General features: G+C 53.6%; 1 protein-coding gene across 3 annotated transcripts in view; it reads left to right on the top strand.

Moving 5' to 3' along the window:
• The first annotated feature begins 140 nt into the window (after positions 1 to 140).
• ZZEF1 (zinc finger ZZ-type and EF-hand domain containing 1) overlaps positions 141 to 17,576 on the top strand; it is a 98,510-nt gene continuing 81,074 nt past the window's right edge. For all 3 annotated transcript variants that reach the window (XM_045985522.1, XM_045985523.1, XM_045985524.1), the window contains exons 1-2: positions 141 to 611; positions 14,167 to 14,311. In XM_045985522.1, the coding sequence (XP_045841478.1) occupies positions 258 to 611; positions 14,167 to 14,311 (499 nt within the window). In that variant the 5' untranslated portion in view covers positions 141 to 257. The remainder of the gene's footprint in view (positions 612 to 14,166; positions 14,312 to 17,576) is intronic.

The following is a 17,576-nucleotide window of genomic DNA, read 5'->3' on the forward strand; positions in this document are numbered from 1 at the left end:
GGACCGACTGGCCCTCTGGGAACTCGGGGTCCCACCCGCCGCCGCAGCCCTCCTCCCTCGCTGTCTTACGGCATCTGCCTGAGTCCGCCTGACGGCGCCTTTGCGACGGCAGTCCTCGCTTGACGGAGAGGAAGCCGGAAGTCGCCGCCGCCGTCGTCCCCTCCCCGTCCCCGCCCGCCGGGTGCCGCCGGAGGTTGACAGGTCGAGGCGGGGAGGCGGCGGCGGCGGCATAGCCGGACGCCCGACACGGAGACTCCATGGGGAACGCTCCGAGTCACAGCAGTGAAGACGAAGCGGCTGCCGCCGGGGGCGAGGGCTGGGGCCCGCACCAGAGCTGGGCGGCCGAGTCGGGCACGGTCGCCGGCTCGGGCTCCGCGGCTCCGGCGCTGCCGCCCGCCGCGGCGCTGCTGGAGCCGGCCCGACTGCGAGAGGCGGCGGCGGCGCTGCGGCCCGCGCCGCCCTGCGAGTCTCTGGTGTCCAGGCATCACGGCGCGCTGCTGCGCTGGCTGGAGGAGCGGCTGGGCCGCGGCGAGGAGTCCGTCACCCTGGAGCAGTTCCGGGAGCTGCTGGAGGCTCGCGGCGCAGGCTGCTCTGGCGAGCAGTTCGAGGAGGTGAGGACCGGCCGGCGACGGCGGGGCGGGGGGCGGGGCGGTGGCTCTCTACGGGCCGGGCGGGACCCCGTGGGGTCCGCGGGCTCCGAGGACCGGAGCTTGCTGCGCTGGCGTCCTCTACTCGCGGGACACGGCTGCGAGTCTCTACGCTCTCCCAGCGGTGCGGAAAGCCTAGACGGGGCCGTCCTTGGTTTGAGGAACTGGACAAGCCCAGGTGTCTTCGCAGGGCGTTGCAGTGCTGACGTTTGTGCTGCTGCCCGACCGCCTGCGGGGTCTTCTTATCGGGCTCCGGGACGGAGGCCTGGGGATCGAGGGAGTGGCGGTGAAAGCCACTGTGTTGCACCGGCCGGGGGATTTTCCAGAGCGCCCTCAGAATCCGGCGTGGGCGCCCAGCGAGTGTGGGAGCAGGACGACAGGGCCTGGAGAGCTCGCCTTCTGAAACTACCAGTTCCAAAATGCACACTTGTTTTGGGTAGTCCGGGAGCCCCGTTTTAGACTCATTGAAACCTCCAGGTAACCTGAAGCTGACGGGCGGGTGTCACGCTTCCTGCCAGGACTTGTAATGACAGAGTTTTGGGCATAGTCACCAACATCATCTCTGTTGCATCATGAGCAGCAAATTGATACGGAAACAAAATATTCTTTTCTCAGAAGGGATGTTAGGAATTATTTGTACTGTTTCATTTTACAGTAAAAAGAGAGCTGCTCCAGGGTCTCCCACTGACTCGTTGGCAGCCCGAGACTTAGCACTCAGCTCTCTTGATTTGTTTGCTTCTTTGTCTTAGATCCCACCGCCTCCTTCTTGGAAACCCATTTCTTTAACTCCAGAGTGTTAGAGCAAATAGATGCTTAATTTGTGGAAGTGAGTAAGCCACGTAGAATCTTCAGCGCCCGTGAAGGGTGAACTGACAGGTGCTTGTAATGCCATTAGAAAGTGATGTGCGCTTCACAAACCGAGGCTTTTAAAATATTTTAAGAACGTTTTCCTGTATATAGTCAGAATTTAAGTAATAGAGTTTGTATGTTTCTTATATTTTCTTTAAAAAGATATCTGTAAGACATCCCAGTTCTTGAAAATGGGGTCATACTCATTAGTGAAGGGTCTCCATATGTATTTTTTCTTTTTTTTTTTTAAGATTTTATTTATTTATGTCAGAGAGAGTGAGCAGAGACAGAATGGCAGGCAGAGGCAGAGGGAGAAGCAGCCTCCCTGCCGAGCAAGGAGCCGGATGCGGGACTCGATCCCAGGACTCTGGGATCATGACCTGAGCCGAAGGCAGCCGCTTAACCAACTGAACCACCCAGATGTCCCTATGTATTGTTTCTTAATTCCAAGAGTCCGTGTAATACTTTCGTCTCTAGCTCTAACTGTACTGAGAGAAAATGAAGTTGTTTTGGGAAGTGCTGTGTAGATGTGTTGAAGGAGTTGGCACATTTCAGAATTGTCCAGAAGGCAATGGAAGGAAACAGTATTTACATGGGAAATGTCTGACAGAAATAGAGCTACAAGCAGAGTTGATAGGAATCCCATAATGTGAGGCCAAGAGTCCGTTTTGACAGTGTTTTATTTATTCACTTAGAGAGAGAGGGAGAGTGAGAGAGCACAAGCAGAGGGGAGGGGCAGAGGGAGAAGCAGACTCCCCTCAGAGCAGGGAGACCTATGCAGGACTCCATCCTGGGACCCTGAGATCATGATTTGAGCCAGAGTCAGACGCTTAACCGACTGAGCCACCCAGGCGCCCAAGGCCAAGAAGTCCTTAAGGTGTAGTCCAGAAATCACGCAGGGGCTCTGATATTATTCACTGAGCAAATCTTTGTTGGGCATACACTGAGTACCGGGCACTTGGATGACAGTGGACAAAGCAGAGTCTTGCTCTTAAACACTCTTCAGTGTGTTGTACTGAAGGGGACTCACGCGAACCCAGCAGTTATAGGCGTAGTGAGTATCAGCCAAAGGAAAGTGTAAGGAAAAATATACCAAGAGTATTTAACCTCACCTAGGAAGTCAAGGGAGATTTACCCGGAAAGTCGCATTTCAGCTCAGATCCGAAGGGTGATAGATAACACGGGAGGAGCGGAGGGTTAGCAGGGAGAGAAAATCCCACGCACACGTCCAAGTCCAGAGAGTGGAGAATCTGGAAGAAAGGTGTGATGTATTAGGCTTAGACAAAACTGCTGCAAGGGACAGAAAGGTCAGTGCATCAGTGGTTTAAATGGTAAACAAGCTTGGGCGCCTGCCTTCAGCTCGGGTCGTGATCCCAGGGTCCTGGGATGCAGCCCCACGGTGGGCTCCCTGCTCAGCGGAGGAGTCTCCTTCTCTCTCTCCCATTCCTCCTGCTTGTGTTCCCTCTCTCACTATTTCTCTCTGTCAAATAAATAAATAAAATTAAAAAAATAGTAAACCAGCTTCTGGGCGCCTGGCTGGCTCAGTTGGTTAAGCGACTGCCTTCAGCTCGGGTCATGATCCCAGTGTCCTGCTTCTCCCTCTTCCTGTGCCTGCCCCTCTGCCCACTTATGCTCTCTCTCTGTCAGGTAAATCAATAAAATCTTCAGAAGAAATAGTGAACAAGCCTCTTATGAAAAAGTCCAGGTGGGCGGTCCAGGTTTGACTTGGCCCTTTCAGTCGTTCCCCGGGGACCTGGCTCCATCCTTCTTGTGCTGTCCTCCTCCACAGGCACCTTGCACCGGGTGACCGGAATGATTCCTTCAGCTGTCGCTTTGTGCATTACAGCCTCAGGAGAAGGAAATGGGAGGAGAGGGCCACACTGCCTTTCTTAAGGGCAGAGGTCACCTCCCGTTGGCTCAAGCCCAGCGACAGGGCCCCACTGAGCTGCAGGGGAGGCAGGGAACGACTTTTATTCCATGGCCATGGATTTAGCTGAAGAACGAGGACATGATTACTGAGAAAGAGGAGAACAGATACTGGGTTCCAGTTAGTGGTGTGACGCAGGTAGCTAGATCCCGGAACGCAAAGGAGGAGAACGAAGCTGGAGGAGTGGGCAGGAGTCAGGTCCTGGGGAGACCTTTGCAGCCTCTGTCATCTAGGAGTTTGGGAACCGGAGCTTTAAGCCAGATCCATGGTGCTGTGGCTGCCTTCCAGGGAGCCGGTTGGAGAGGGGCTCGCAGGGTCTAAGCAGGTCAGTTAAGAAGCTATTATGTCAGTTCAGGTAAGAGACTGGGTGGCTTGGGCTGGGGTGGTGGCAGCTAAAATGGCACCAACAGTTTTTTTTTTTAAGGTTTTATTTTTTTATTTGACAGAGATCACAAGCAGTCAGAGAGGTAGGCAGAGAGAGAGAGGGGGAAGCAGGCTCCCCGCCGAGCAGAGAGCCCGATGCGGGGCTGGATCCCAGGACCCTGGGATCATGACCTGAGCCGAAGGCAGAGGCCTTAACCCACTGAGCCACCCAGGCGCCCCGGCACCAACAATTTTGAGAGCGATTTAGGAAGTAAAATAAGCAGTCCTTGAGACCTATGTGTGGGTAGAGAATTAGAAGGGGAAAGGAATTCAGGATGGCTCCAACATTACTGGAAAGGTGATAGGGCTGTTTCTTGAGAATAGAAACCTTTTTAGGAAGGGAAGATCTGGAGAGACCAGATGAGTTTGGTTTGGCTATGCTGAGGTTACTGTGTCCATGGGCAGCGACGTGGAGGTGTGGCAGCCTGGGAGTCGGAGAGAACAATGCTTGAGACACAGTCATCTGTTCGCTGGGGTTCTGTGAGAAAGTAGCCCATTGGTTCCTCCCACTGTGAAGTGTGTGTGTGTGTGTGCTCCATGAGAACCTGAGTCCCTTAGTCCGTGGACTGTTGAACATCGTTAAATCCGAGGTCGTTGAGCCACCGTGACTAAAGAGATACGTGGGAAGAAAAACCTGAGTGGTTGTCCCTTCTCCACTGTGAAACACAGAGTCATTGTAGTCACACGTGTGGCAGAAACAAACCTTAAGGACTCAGAAGCCCAGCAGTAAGACCTGGTGACTTGGGAAATGTTGCAAGGTCGTATTTTCCTTCTGTAAAAATCCCTGGGGCCACCTAGAGCTGTGTCGTGGGGTCTTAAGTACCCATACTGTGAACTCACAAACTACATGCTGGGAGTTTCCTTCACACCTGCAGGGCTCTCTCCCCTCACTGCCTACAGTGTGTGCGGAGACTTAGTGTCTAGTGATTCGGGCCAGCTGTGCAAGGCTGGTGGCTGACCCCAGCCCCACAGCGAGGACGAGACTGAAGGCCCTGTAGCGTTCAGGGACTCAAGTAGGATGGGAAAGTGAGTTCTGCTGCCGACACTCCAGTGGAGTCCTCTGACTCCAGGCCTTCCTCCTCTAAGGACCTGGTTCTCTGGGATTCTTTTTCCTTAGTCTCTCTTTTTTTTTTTTTTTTTTTGGTCTCAATTCTTTAATTTTCCTCTGCATGCTAAGGGAGACCTAGCAAGAATAATTCCAGTTTGAGAAAAAGCATTGTGTATTTTTCTTGAAGCCTGTTCCCCTTTGTTAGGTCTGGTGTGGAGACGGTTAGGGGCGTGGCCTAGTCCTAAAGTCTGGTGACTTGCCCTTGCTGCTGGTTAGCGCTTGTTGCTGAAGAGAGCAGCTCTGTCTTTCTCCACGTGAAGGCTTAGCCAGGGTTTAAAAAGCCATTGGGAATAACTCGCAGTGGTTGTCCTATCTGTAAGCATGGAGTAATTATACGGGGAAATGTCCAAGAAGATAAACATTAGCCATGGTTGTGATTCCGTGCTCTAAAGCAAGTCTGCCCTTGGATGTCAGTAAGCGGATGTTTGTGTCCTAGTTAATTTTAACATAAGCTTGTGATGATGTGTTGTGATACTTTAAGGGTTTAAGGGAGATGATAATAAAACGTCTTCATAGTAGCAACTAAAACGATGGTGTGTGTTTTTCCCTCCTTTCATTTTATGACACCCAGCACGATGGAGCAGGTCCCCGTTGGTATACAGTATTACCATAACGCTAAGTGTTTCCAAGTTTCATATGCTGGTTCTTGGGCTCCAGATCGGCGTTCCCATCCGTGTCCCCCCGGGCATCTTGCCTTCACGTTCCCATGACGTAGTTGCTTGAGGTGGTACCCTAAAGAAGTTGCTGGACTTGTACTGTATTGTAGATCAAAGTCTGAAGCTTTATCATTTTATAGCGGGACATACCTTCCTTGTGCTAGGTGTGGTCCATGGGGAAGGACTCTGGTTTGGTCGTAGGGAGCAGTATCTACTTGACCTTTATGCAGGTGAGGAGGAGAGTTAAAATTAAATCCCTGTTTGACAGCAGAGATTAGCGATTCCGTGTTTGTACTCTCAGTACGCTATGCCTCCAGAGACGTGTAGAGTCTTGGGCAGGAAAAGGTGCTGAACACAGGATGATGGCAGATGGCTCTCAGATGGGAATTTGAGAGAACTAGGTCTTATTCTGTTAATTTGCTGTGCTGGCTCTGATGCTTCGTCTGTGAAACCCACTGGGCTGCGCAGTGTGAGGGCAGGACTGTCGCCGTCCCTTGCCCTCTTGCCTCCGCGCGGCTGTGTCGCCGGGCCAGTGCCAGGCCAGCCGCAGGGCCTGCAGGTTGGGTGAGCAGCCTGAAGACGTTTCGTCCTCATTCTCTGGCCCTGTGCTCTATATCCAGTCTGTAACCGTGGAGGAGTCGGGTATTTTTTGATGTTTGAGGGAACAGTTAAATAGAGTTTTTAGGGAAAACTAGAAAAGAGTCTTAGTGTTTGGTTCAGAGGAAATTTAGAGGAAAAATGCCATTTGTCATTATTGTGTCAAAGGGTTTTTTTAAAGATTTTATTTATTTATTTGACAGAGAGAGATCACAAGTAGACAGAGAGGCAGACAGAGAGAGTGAGAGGGAAGCAGGCTCCCTGCTGAGCAGAGAGCCCGATGCGGGACTCGATCCCAGGACCCTGAGATCATGACCTGAGCCGAAGGCAGCAGCTTAAACCACTGAGCCACCCAGGCGCCCCTGTGTCAAAGGTTTTAATCATCTGGTTTAGAATGGCTCTGAGCCCAAGAACTATGCAAATAGAATTATGCGGATGTAATTCTCCACCCTTTGAAGACACAGTGTGAGAGACTCCTGTCTGCAGTAAGGATGAAGCAGGCGCAGACATCGCTCGCCTGCAGCTCAGGGCCTGCAGAGACTCCCCACTGCCTGAGAGTCAAATACATATTCCTCAGAAGGGCCTAGAACCCCCGGGCTGGCCTGTCTCCCTGTCTGACCTCCTCTGCCTCTGTTTCCCTGTTTGAGCCCTGTGCCCAAGCCAGTGGGACACCTGCCTTGTCCTGTGTGTGGACCTTGTTTCTCTCAGTTCTTCAAGATTCCCTGCCTTGGCAGCATCACCTGGTCAGGACCAAACCTTTCTCGTGCCGTAATTCTGAATAATTCGGTTTGGGCCCTCGTTGCCTGTTCTATACACATCGCTTGGCACATAGAGGGCACCGCCTGGTCTCGTCCTGCCATTTGGCTGTGAAGTCCCCTGCCCAGCTGCCTGCTCTGCTCTGGCCCAGCAAGCGAGGGCCATGGATGGTGATGAGGCGGTGGGGGAGAGAAGGGCTCTGGGTGAGTTGGGGGTTATTTTGACCCTGTGTACTTCGCTGTGCCGGGGATGATGGTATTGGCTTCTTGTGGGGAAGAAGAGCTATAGAGGAAAGGCCACAGCCTTGTTTTACCTTTCCCTGATTTCCAACACACTGCTTCATCCTGTGATGTAGAAACTTCAGTGGCTCCCCGTTGATTTTAGAATCAAATGGTAGGCTAGGCTTTAGGTCTGTGCACCTTTCCACTCTGAGCTCCCGGAGCGTTTTAGCCGGCCGGGCCCGTTCGCAGTTTCTCCTGCACACGGGAATTTTGTCCTTGCCTCCCTTTACCCCTGCAGCTCTTTGCTTCACCCTAAGCCCATTTCACTTTCAGGGACCACAGAGGAGCCTTTAACAGTAGCATGGAGTTTGGGAAAGACTTCACCAAACCAGGGCCTGAGAGGCTAGAAGAATTTGCCAGGCAGAGGAAGGAGGGGATACAGTGGAAAGGTGTAACACAGGGGCGCCTGCGGGGCTCCGTCGTTTGAGCATCTGACTCTTGCTTTCGGTTCAGGTCGTGATTGCTGCAGAGTCGTGTGGGGCTCTGTGCTCAGTGTGGAGCCTGCTTGGGATTCTCTCTTCTCCTTCTCCCTCAGCCCTTCCTCCCCCCAGCCTGCTCACGTGTGTGCTCTCGCAATGCAGACAAATTGGGGTGAAAGAGTGTGGCAGACTTTGGGAATGGTGCTCCTTTGGGCTCTAGTCTACCGTCTGAGTTGGGAGGGACCTTGCATTGCATGCAGCCTCTCCCCTCCCGTTGCCCGGGAAAGGAGTCCCTTCTGTAATACCCTGGACAGCTGCGCTTATGGTAGCAGTGAGCTCACTGTTTCATAAGTCTGCCTGTCCCACTGCTCCTCTTCAGCCTGAGTTTCTGGGGTCCGGGGTCAGACCGCACATGGGAAAGTCTGGATTCCACCATCCGCAGGCTGTGTGATTATTCACACAGCCTCTCTGTGCCCAGCTGTCCCCCGTGAAGGGCGAGCATGGTGCTAGTCCTTACCTTGTACAGTTAGCGTGAGGAGTCAATGAACTCGTCCACGTGGAAGCCCTAGAACAGCTCCTGGCACGCCCCTCCTGCCCTGAGTGGTGTTTTTCTCTGTTCTAGCTCTGCACCAGGAGTGTTCACTCTGACTCCTGACAGCCCTTCCAGTGCGTGGACACCGTGCAGCGCGGTCTCACAGATGGGTAAACTGAGGCCTTAAGTGGAGAGGCGAGACTCTGGGCCAGCAAGTGGTAGAGCTGGGACCCGATCCAGACCTCTCACATGGCTTGTTTCTCCTAGGTTGAACCAGGGTGCAGCCTTTGTAGGAAGCCCGATGATTGCGTTCTGCTGCTCTGTGCCCCGTTCTGGTCTGTGAGGGGTTTGATACGTTCTCGTGTGTACCGTGGTCTTGATCCCACACGTGGTTAAGGACCTTAAGCTGAAATGGTTTGAGCGCCGTCCTGTGTTACGCTGCTTCTCTCGCATGTCGCGCCCGAGGGCCTGCCCACCGAGGCAGTGGTTACGATGTGGGTGGCGAAGCACGCAAGTGGGCTTGTTGGCGGAGGCCTGAGGCCAGAGAGGAGGAGGGAGATGTAGCACAGCAGGTTGCTGTCTGCGTGGAGGTGGTGTCAGCTCCGCGGAGATGGGCGGCCGTGCTCTGTTTCCAGAGAGCAGGAGGTCGTCGACTTGCTTCCCTTTGCACAGTTAGGGCCAGACCTACTGTATTCAGTCGGGTTTGAGCCCCGCCCCCACCCAAGGCTGCGGAGCTGCAAACTGTTGGGACTCTCTTTAGTGAGGGCTAACTTGCATATTAAACATGAAACAGAATATAATGCAATAGAAGATATCAGGTACATTGTATCCAGTAAGAGAAAGTTCTACATTGTTTCACGAGGCATGTTAGCATTATAGGTCCTGGGGCATGGCACGAAATATATTTCTTTTTATTTTGTTTTGTTTTATTTTATTTTTGACAGAGAGAGCACCAGCACACAAGGGCACACACAAGAGCCGGAGGTGTGGCAGAGGGAGAGGGAGAATTGGGCTTCTCCCTAGGGCTGGATCGCAGGACCCGGGGATCAGGACGTGAGCGGAAGGCAGATACTTAACTGACTGAACCATGCCCCCCCAAATGTATTTCTTTCTTTCTTTAAAAAAAAAAAAAAAAGATTTCATTTATTTATTTGAGTGACAGAGATAGTGAGATAGAGCACAAATAGAGGAGAGGGGGAGGGTCAGAGGAAGAAGCAGGCTCCCCATGGAGCAGAGAGCCCGACTTGGGGTGACGTTGGGCAACATGGGGCTTATCCCAGGACCGCTGGGATTGGGACCTGTGCCAAAGGCAGAGGCTTAACCACCTGAGCCACCCAGGCGCCCGGAGAGAGAGAATCTTAAGCAGACTCCACGCTGAGTGCAAAGCCCTATGTGGGGCTTAGTCACATGACTGAGATCATGACCTGAGCCAAAATCAAGAGTGGGCTGCTTAACTGACTGAGCCCCCCAGGCGCCCCCCCTGCTTGGCATTCTCCCTCTCCCCCTCTTCCCACTTGTCCCCTCTGTCTCTAAATAAAATAAATAAATCTTAAAAACAACAACAGCAGGGGCACCTGGGTGACTCAGTGGGTTTAGCTTCTGCCTTCAGCTCAGGTCACGATCTCAGGGTCCTGGGATTGAACCCCATGTTGGGTTCTCTGCTCAGCGAGGAGCCTGCTTCCTCCTCTCTCTCTGCCTGCTTCTTTGCCTACTTGTGATCTCTGTCAAATAAATATATAAAATCCTTAAAAACAAAAACAAACAATAACAGTAAGCCACCGTGGGCCATCCTGTAGCTCCCTTCTGCAGCCTGCTGTTCTGTCTGTGGTCCTCACCCTTCTGTGTGGGTTCCCCTCGGTCTCCTCTCGTACCCAGGCCACGTTCCCATTTTCCCGTGGTCCCAGAAATCTTGTAGGGTTGATGTATTCACTGTGTGAGACGTTCACTTAGGAGGAAGTATTACGCTACTTAAAAATGTCGTGAAACCACTCATCCAGTCTGTCCTGTGCTTGAAGTGGGCCCTCAAAATTGTTGATTTTCCTCATCGCTCGCATGGCACAGAGCCCGTGTGACGCGTGCTAAAAGCCGTGGCCCCCGCACTCCCAGCCGGCGTGGCCCACGGGCACGTGTCACCCTTGGCTGCTGCAGCTGGCTCTGGAGCGGGTTTCCTGCGCGTCCCTGGGCGACGCAGGTACGTGGCTCCGTCAGTTTTCAGTCACACGCCTCATCCGTCTCCTTCCTGCCGCGGAAGGGGAGGCCTTCGCTGACCTTTGCCCTCCCGTCTGTGCCCGCGTGTGCACGTCTCCTGTCCCCCCAGCGGATTCTTTCGTCTTGGTGTGTCGGGGAGAACAGGCGTGTCTGTCTGTATGTGGCAGAGCCGTGCAGCACCCCACGACTGTGACCCCTTTCTCGTACAGCGTTGTGTTTTCCCTGAGGTTGACGACTGAGCCGCCGCTGTTCTTGTGCGTGATCTTCCGTCACTAATGCGACTGCAGGTTTCCGGCCCGTGCCCGCCTCTCTTGCAGCCCACCGGCTCCACTCAGGCCCACGGCAGCTCCGAGAGGCTCATCTCAAGAGCCCCCGATCAGCTTCGTTCTGGACCTGGTGTTCTTTAGGTTGTCAGCATCTCCAGCAACCGGGGCCTCATTCTCTCTCTCGGTTGGACCCCAGTCTTCCCCTTTCTTGGCGCTTTCCGTGTTTGGGCACCCGCAGCCTCCAGGAGCTTTCCGAGTGAGGGAGCGTTAACCGGCTCCTGTTCTGAGAGCCTTGCAGGGTGAGAACGTCTTTTCCACTCCTGTGGAGCGGGCGGTATTTTGACTGCATGTTAATTTCTGGGTGAGAGCGAGTCCCCCCAGGATGCTGAAGGCCCTGCTCCTGTGCCAGCTTCCCTTGTAACTGCTGAATCAGCCCTGATTCCCGACCTCTGACACGGACGTTGTGTCTTCCCCGTGGAAGCAGGAACTTCTCTTTCCCCTCCATCTTACGAAATCTGACCACAGTGTGCTTTTAGTCCCTGGGGGGGTGTTCAGCCTCTGCGGTGTCAACAGTCATGTCCTTCGGCTGCACGAATTTATCTTGGATCCTAAGAATGGTTATTTCTCTCCCATTTCTGTGTTTCCTTCGCTGCCACTCACAGTGTTTGGATATTGCATTCCTGGATTGGTCTCCGGGTGGTTTTCCTCTTGCCTTGCCCGGTTCCCATGACTTCATCTTTGTGCTCTACTGTCTGGGCACTCTAGTCAATTTATCTTCCCAAACCCGCTGAGAGATTTTCATTTTGCTGTGATATTTTAACTTTCAGGAGCTTACGAACGTGTTCTGAACAGACTGTTTTCAGTAGGAGTCTCTTGGTCTTCGGTGGCAGTGCAGGGTCCCGTTTTTATTAGATGGTGTTGGTGGCAGCTCCCCGACTCAGAATATACCCAAACCCACGAGGTCGTACACTTTAAATGGTCAGTTTTGTGGTATGTGAATTATACATCAGTAAGCTGGTATTAAAAATAGCTCTTAGGGGCACCTGTGTGGCTCAGTGGGTTAAAGCCGCTGCCTTTGGCTCGGGTCATGATCTCAGGGTCCTGGGATCGAGCCCCACATCGGGCTCTCTGCTCAGCAGGGAGCCTGCTTCCCCCTCTCTCTCTGCCTGCCTCTCTGCCTACTTGTGATCTCTCTCTGTCAAATAAATAAAATCTTTAAAAAAAAATAGCTTTTAAAATATTTCTCTGAAGATATGAACGATAATCTTTTTCACATTTTCTTCTCCTTTTCCTTTCTTTTCTTCAAGTTGCTGTTTCTGTGTTTCCTGTTAGGCCTTTCCTCAAATGTCCAGTGGTCCAGGAAGGGGGCCTAAAGGGCTTGGCGCTCTGTGCATCTGGTTGGTGACACTGAGCCTCGGCGTATGGTGAAGAGGTTGGGCCCTTCCGTGGGGAGCCGTCTGGTACCAGTGTCTCCAGGTCTGTCCTCAGGGGCTTGTCTGGTGCCCCAGAGAAGACCCGCCAGTCTCTTGGCTGGAGGGTTGGCATCTCTGTCGGGCCGCTAGCGTTCTGGGAGCCCTGGAGCAGGGGTGGGTCTTCCACCCCTAACTCTGTGGGCTCTAGTTCCTCCTCCAGAGACTGTACCACCGTCTCTGATGGAATCAACCCCCAGGCTTCTGAGTGGAGGGAGGGTCTGTGGATGTCCTATGTTTGTTTGTTTGTTTAATGGAAAATTTTAAACATAAGAAAGTCGAGGTAAGCTGAGAATGATCTCTTACATTTCAGTTCCAGCACGTACAGCTCCAGGCCAATTTTATTTCACCTACCCCCCACCACTTTCTTCTCCAAATTATTGTTAGTATTTTTTCAAGATTTGATTTATATATTTGTCAGGGAGAGAGAGACAGACAGAGAGCACAAACAGAAGGAGCAGCAGGCTCCCGCCGAGCAGGGAGCCCAATGCAGGGCTTGATTCCCGGACCCCGGGATCGTGACCTGAGCTGAAGGCAGATGCCTAACCGACTGAGCCATCTAGGCTCCCTTAACGTCTTTTTTAAAAGAAATTCATTAATTTTATTTTTTCGGTCTAATTTCTGTCTCATGACCTTCATTTTCACTGGCCCTTCTTGTGACAGCCCATGCCAGGCACGTGTTCCTCACCCTGCAGGCCTGTGCCCCGGCGCCCGTCCTCACAGGCCGTATCTTCTCTCTGCCACGGTCTGTGTCCGCTGACCCCTTCTGTGTCATTTCCTTTGGGTGTGGAGTGAGACCCAGCCTAGCTTCCTGACTGGGCCCAATCAGACAAGAACAGGGTGATAGTTTCCCTCCTTCTGGACGTTGTTCTTTGAGTAGTGTAGCCTTTGGTCCCGTTATGTTTTTGGATAATCCTGTTGGGTTGAGGAAATGCCAAGAGAATGCTGCGTCCTTCCCTCACACGTTGCCTGAAGCTCTGTCCGGCCGCCTGCACGTCCAGCCCCGGCTCGTGGACCTGAGCGTCGGGGTTTGCCGTGTCCCTAACGAGCACTGTGCTTGTGCCAGTCTTGAAGCCTTGGTGGGACATCTCCTTGCTCCACAAACGAGGGGAATCGGGAAAGGGCAGGCGTTCTGGGGGAGAGGGAGGATTACTTCGAGAAGAGGGTGGGAGACTGCCGAAGTGCTCCCTGGTGAGGGATGTCTGTGAGCGAGCGGGTCGGCAGGAAGAGACAAACCGCTGCTACAGGAGGGACTGGGATCTGGGCGACGCGGCAGCCGCCAGGTGAGGAGAGTCCTGTAGAACATGAGGGGGGCCGTGAGGGGGCCAGCCTGGGGCGCAGGGGAGGCGGCCAGTGTGCATTCGAGAGCATTCTGATGTGCTTCCCGCATATTGGCCGCTGTTCCGATGCCACTTGGTCCAGACGGCGGCCTGGGAGTTTGGAGCCCTGCGCGCCATCTTTCCGATTGAGGCGCTCGGGCTTCTGGAGGTAAAGAGATGTGTGGATGGTCACACAGCTGCTTAGTGACAGACTGGGGTTCAGACCGAATCCCACTCTGTACCCGGTTCCCCGGGCGGCCCCACGCCAGAGGGAACGAGCTTGACTGTGGCTAGAGGGCAGACACGGTTGGGACGGAGGCAAATACCCTGTTAGGTCCCGTATCTGAGGAGTGTTTGGAAGGAGTGTTTGGGGTAGCAGCTCGCTCACCCCGAGCTGCTGCCCCCAGCCGGGTCCCTGGTGCGAGCTCTCGGTCCGCTCTGTCGCCCGCTGGAAGACGCCACGCCGCCGGCTTTCCCACGTTATTTGGGGGAAGGAGACCGGCCTCCGGAGAGACGAGATGACGAAATTGTGTGCGGGGCAGCGGCTGTGTGCTTGTGCTTGGCCTCTGCGGAGCGCAGCGCGTCACTGTCCTAAATCTGTTCTCCGGAGGCTGGGAACGGACCCTGTGCCGCGCTCCCGCCCGCGCACGCAGCCGCGAGGTGTGGGTTCAGGAGCAGCCGCGATCACGGCGCGTCTCTTACATTGCAGGCCTTTGCCCAGTTCGATGCGGAGGGCGATGGCACCGTGGACGCCGAGAGCATGCTGGAGGCCCTCAAGCATTCCAGCGGCGCTAACCTCCAAGGCGAGCTGAGCCACACCATTCGGCAGCTGCAGGCCTGCTCCCTCGTCCCAGGTAAGGCCGGAGTGTGCTCACGCAGCCCGGTGAGCTCTGCCGGCCTCCGGCCGTAACCGCGCAGGGCAAGGGCCCTGTGTGGCGTGTGGGCTTCTCCGGCTGTCCCGGGAGGCGCGCCAACCGACTCACTCCCCTGTCGTCGTCTCCTTGCGTCCCCAGTACCGTGACGCTTGGGCAGCTCTGCTGTTTTCATGAACTTCTGTCATGAGAGGCTCTCTCTGTTTCACTCCCTCAAGAGGCTGTCCCTGGCCCCTGCATTTGTCTTTTGCCTCATGCCATCACTGTAATTAATTAATTACCCACTTGTCTGTAAGTGTCCGTCTTTCCTCCAGTACTGTGCGCTCCATGAGGACGGTGGCCTTTTCTTTCTGCCGTGTCCTCACATTAACACATCTTTGGTATATGGTAGGCACCCAGTGGGTTTTTTTGTTTGTTTCGTTTTATTAGACAGCTGTCACTCTGAAATTTAAGTGATGATACAAGTGGTGTACAAATTAAGCAATACTTCTACATTATATCTATGAAAAACTCGTGTTTTTGTCTAGTTTCTTCTGGGGACTCAGAAGACAGAATCCGAGTTAAATTATCCTCCTTTCTTGCCAGTGAGAAAACAATTGAGTTTTTGGAAGGAAAGAACTTCGCATGTCCTCCTTTCAGCCTCAGCTTGTCCCAGGACTTCCGTCTCGCCTTCGGTGTCCTGTTGCTCAGCACGGAGCCTGGCGCAGCAGCGGTGGGGCAGGTGGACCTGGGCGATGCGTGACTGAGTCCGCAGGCCCTCGACCTCTCTGGCCTCACGCGGGCGCTGTGCTGCGCTGGGGAAGGGCGATGGCTGTGAACTCGTGGGGAGTGCAGACTGCCCTTCCTCCTCGACCTGTCTGGAATTACATCATCTTTGCAGAGCGTCCTAGGGAGTCCACACATGCAAACTCCTCCTCTCAGGGCAGTAGAAATGATGCTTTGGATCATGTTCAGCTAAATTGTATCTCGGCATTTACGTATGACTCCCACTTCCACGTTACCAGCCCGTGGGAAGCAGCGGGAACTCTGTGTGGACACCTCAAAGAGATGTGTGGGAGGGGAGGGGAAGGCTGGAGACCAGGGAGCCCACCCAAGAGGAAACTCCCTGCACTGTGGGTCCTGGCGACTGGAGAGAGAAATGTGGGGTTCGGATCCCGAGGTGCCTGTGTACCAGAGTTGTGACTGGAACGTTCTAGCCAAAATTTTCTGTCCCCCCATAGGTTAAAGAAATTGTTTTATCACGGTCCTAGCACGAACCTTGGTAAGCTGGGCTAGCCTGTCCCCAGGGATTGGTTTCCTTGTCCCTCTTTCTGAGATTGGGACTTGTCCCTTTGTCACCCCATTGTGCTGGTGTTCAGTGCTTGCCGGACTTGTGTGACCTCCCACAGGCAGAGTCTGTTTTCTCACGGGCGTCCCGAGCACACGGGGCGCCGTCCGCCATGCCTTCACGTGACAGCGGTGCTGCTGTGGGGTCTGCCAGTGGGAGGAGAGCTGCGTGAGGAGGCTGAGGGGTGCCACGGCTTCTGAGTCACGGGGGCATGGACCCGGTGTCTCCAGGCTGTGCTGGGGGTGCTTCCGGCACACGGCTTCTCCTCAGCCTCCTGTTCTGTCTTGAAAATCAATGCGAAGTCTCCTTCTCAAGTACAACCTGTTTGTTTCACGTGTAATTCCTCCGGGTGCTGCTTTGATGGGTGTTGGCTTCGTGGAAGTTCATCCCAGTGCACTTACGCTGCAGGTGCTTTTCGTTATGTCCGTTATGACTCGTTAGAAAACAAACAGAAAAGACGTCCCGCAAGTCTACAAGTGTGTCTGAGCTCCAGGAAAAGCCGCGGCGCGGCTCCTCTCCTCTTTCAGGCTGGCTTATGGGCACCTTGGTTGCAGGAACATGTGTTGTAGGTTATGACGGACCACGAGGGGAGTTTAAACAGAGAGACGTGGTGTGTTTGGTGTTTTCGTAGGGTTAGGCGGGGTAATGCCAGACCAAGGGCAGCCAGGAGAGCCCGTCAGGAACTCTGGGTGGGTCGGCACGAGCAGGAGGTGTTGAGCCCAAGGTCTGGGCAGTGCCCGAGGGCCGGACAGAGCAGGTAGACCCCAGGGAGCTGCAGTGGAGAGGACGAGGGGGCATGGGAAGGGCACTGGGGGCAGAGCCTTGTGCCTTGTGAGATGCCCCCCGGGAAGTACGTTCAGGGTGGTGGCTGCGTCGTCATTATCGTGTCTCCTGTAGCTTAGTGTAAAAGCAGTGACACTTTGACTTCCTAACGCGATAAACTTGATGCCTAGTCCACACTCAGTAGGCAGAATTACGTAAAGACTCATAGTTGGTGTCTCGGTGCTTGCACTTTTATTTTTTTATTTTTTTCAATTTTATTTTTTTTTTCAATAGTTTATCCATTTGACAGACAGAAATCACAACTAGGCAGAGAGGCAGGCAGAGAGAGAGGAGGAAGCAGGCTCCCCGCGGAGCAGAGAGCCCGATGCGGGGCTCGATCCCAGGACCCTGGGATCACGACCTGAGCCGAAGGCAGAGGCTTTAACCCACTGAACCACCCAGGCACCCCAGTGCTTACACTTTTAAAGCTTGGATTGAAGCAAATGTAGTGTAAGTCTTCTAAAATTCCACTAAACTAAACTAAAATTTTTTTTCAAGATTTTATTTTGAGAGGCACCTGGGTGCCTCAGTGCGTTAAACCCGCGGCCTTTGGCTCAGGTCATGGTCTCAGGGTCCTGGGATCAGGCCCTGCATCGGGCTCTCTGCTCGGCAGGGAGCCAGCTTCCTCCTCTGTCTCTGCCTGCCTCTCTGCCTACTTGTGATCTCTGTCAAATAAATAAATACAATCTTTAAAAAAAATAGATTTTATTTTGAAGTAACCTCAACAACCCAACGTGGGGCTTGGACTCAGAGTCCTTGGATCAAGGGGCTCATAGTCCACCAAATGAGCCAGCCAGGTGCCCCAAAATGAACGCTTAAATTGAGGTTACCACTGGTTCATTTCTTTTCTTGTCTTTTTTCTTTTTTTCCTTAAGAAGGCTCCATGGCCAGCATGGAGCCCAATGCAGGCCTTGAACTCATGACCCCGAGGTCAAGACCTGAGCTGAGATCCTCAGGAGTCAGCCACTTAAGTGACCGAGCCACCCAGACACACCCAGACACACCATTTGTTTATAGATTTTTAAATGATTAAAGCTGAAAATGTGCGAAGATTCTTAACGGCTGCTTTTAATTCAACCAATTCAGGAGGCCACCAGG

Source organism: Meles meles, chromosome 18 (genome assembly GCF_922984935.1).
Source record: "Meles meles chromosome 18, mMelMel3.1 paternal haplotype, whole genome shotgun sequence".
Taxonomy (NCBI): domain Eukaryota; kingdom Metazoa; phylum Chordata; class Mammalia; order Carnivora; family Mustelidae; genus Meles; species Meles meles.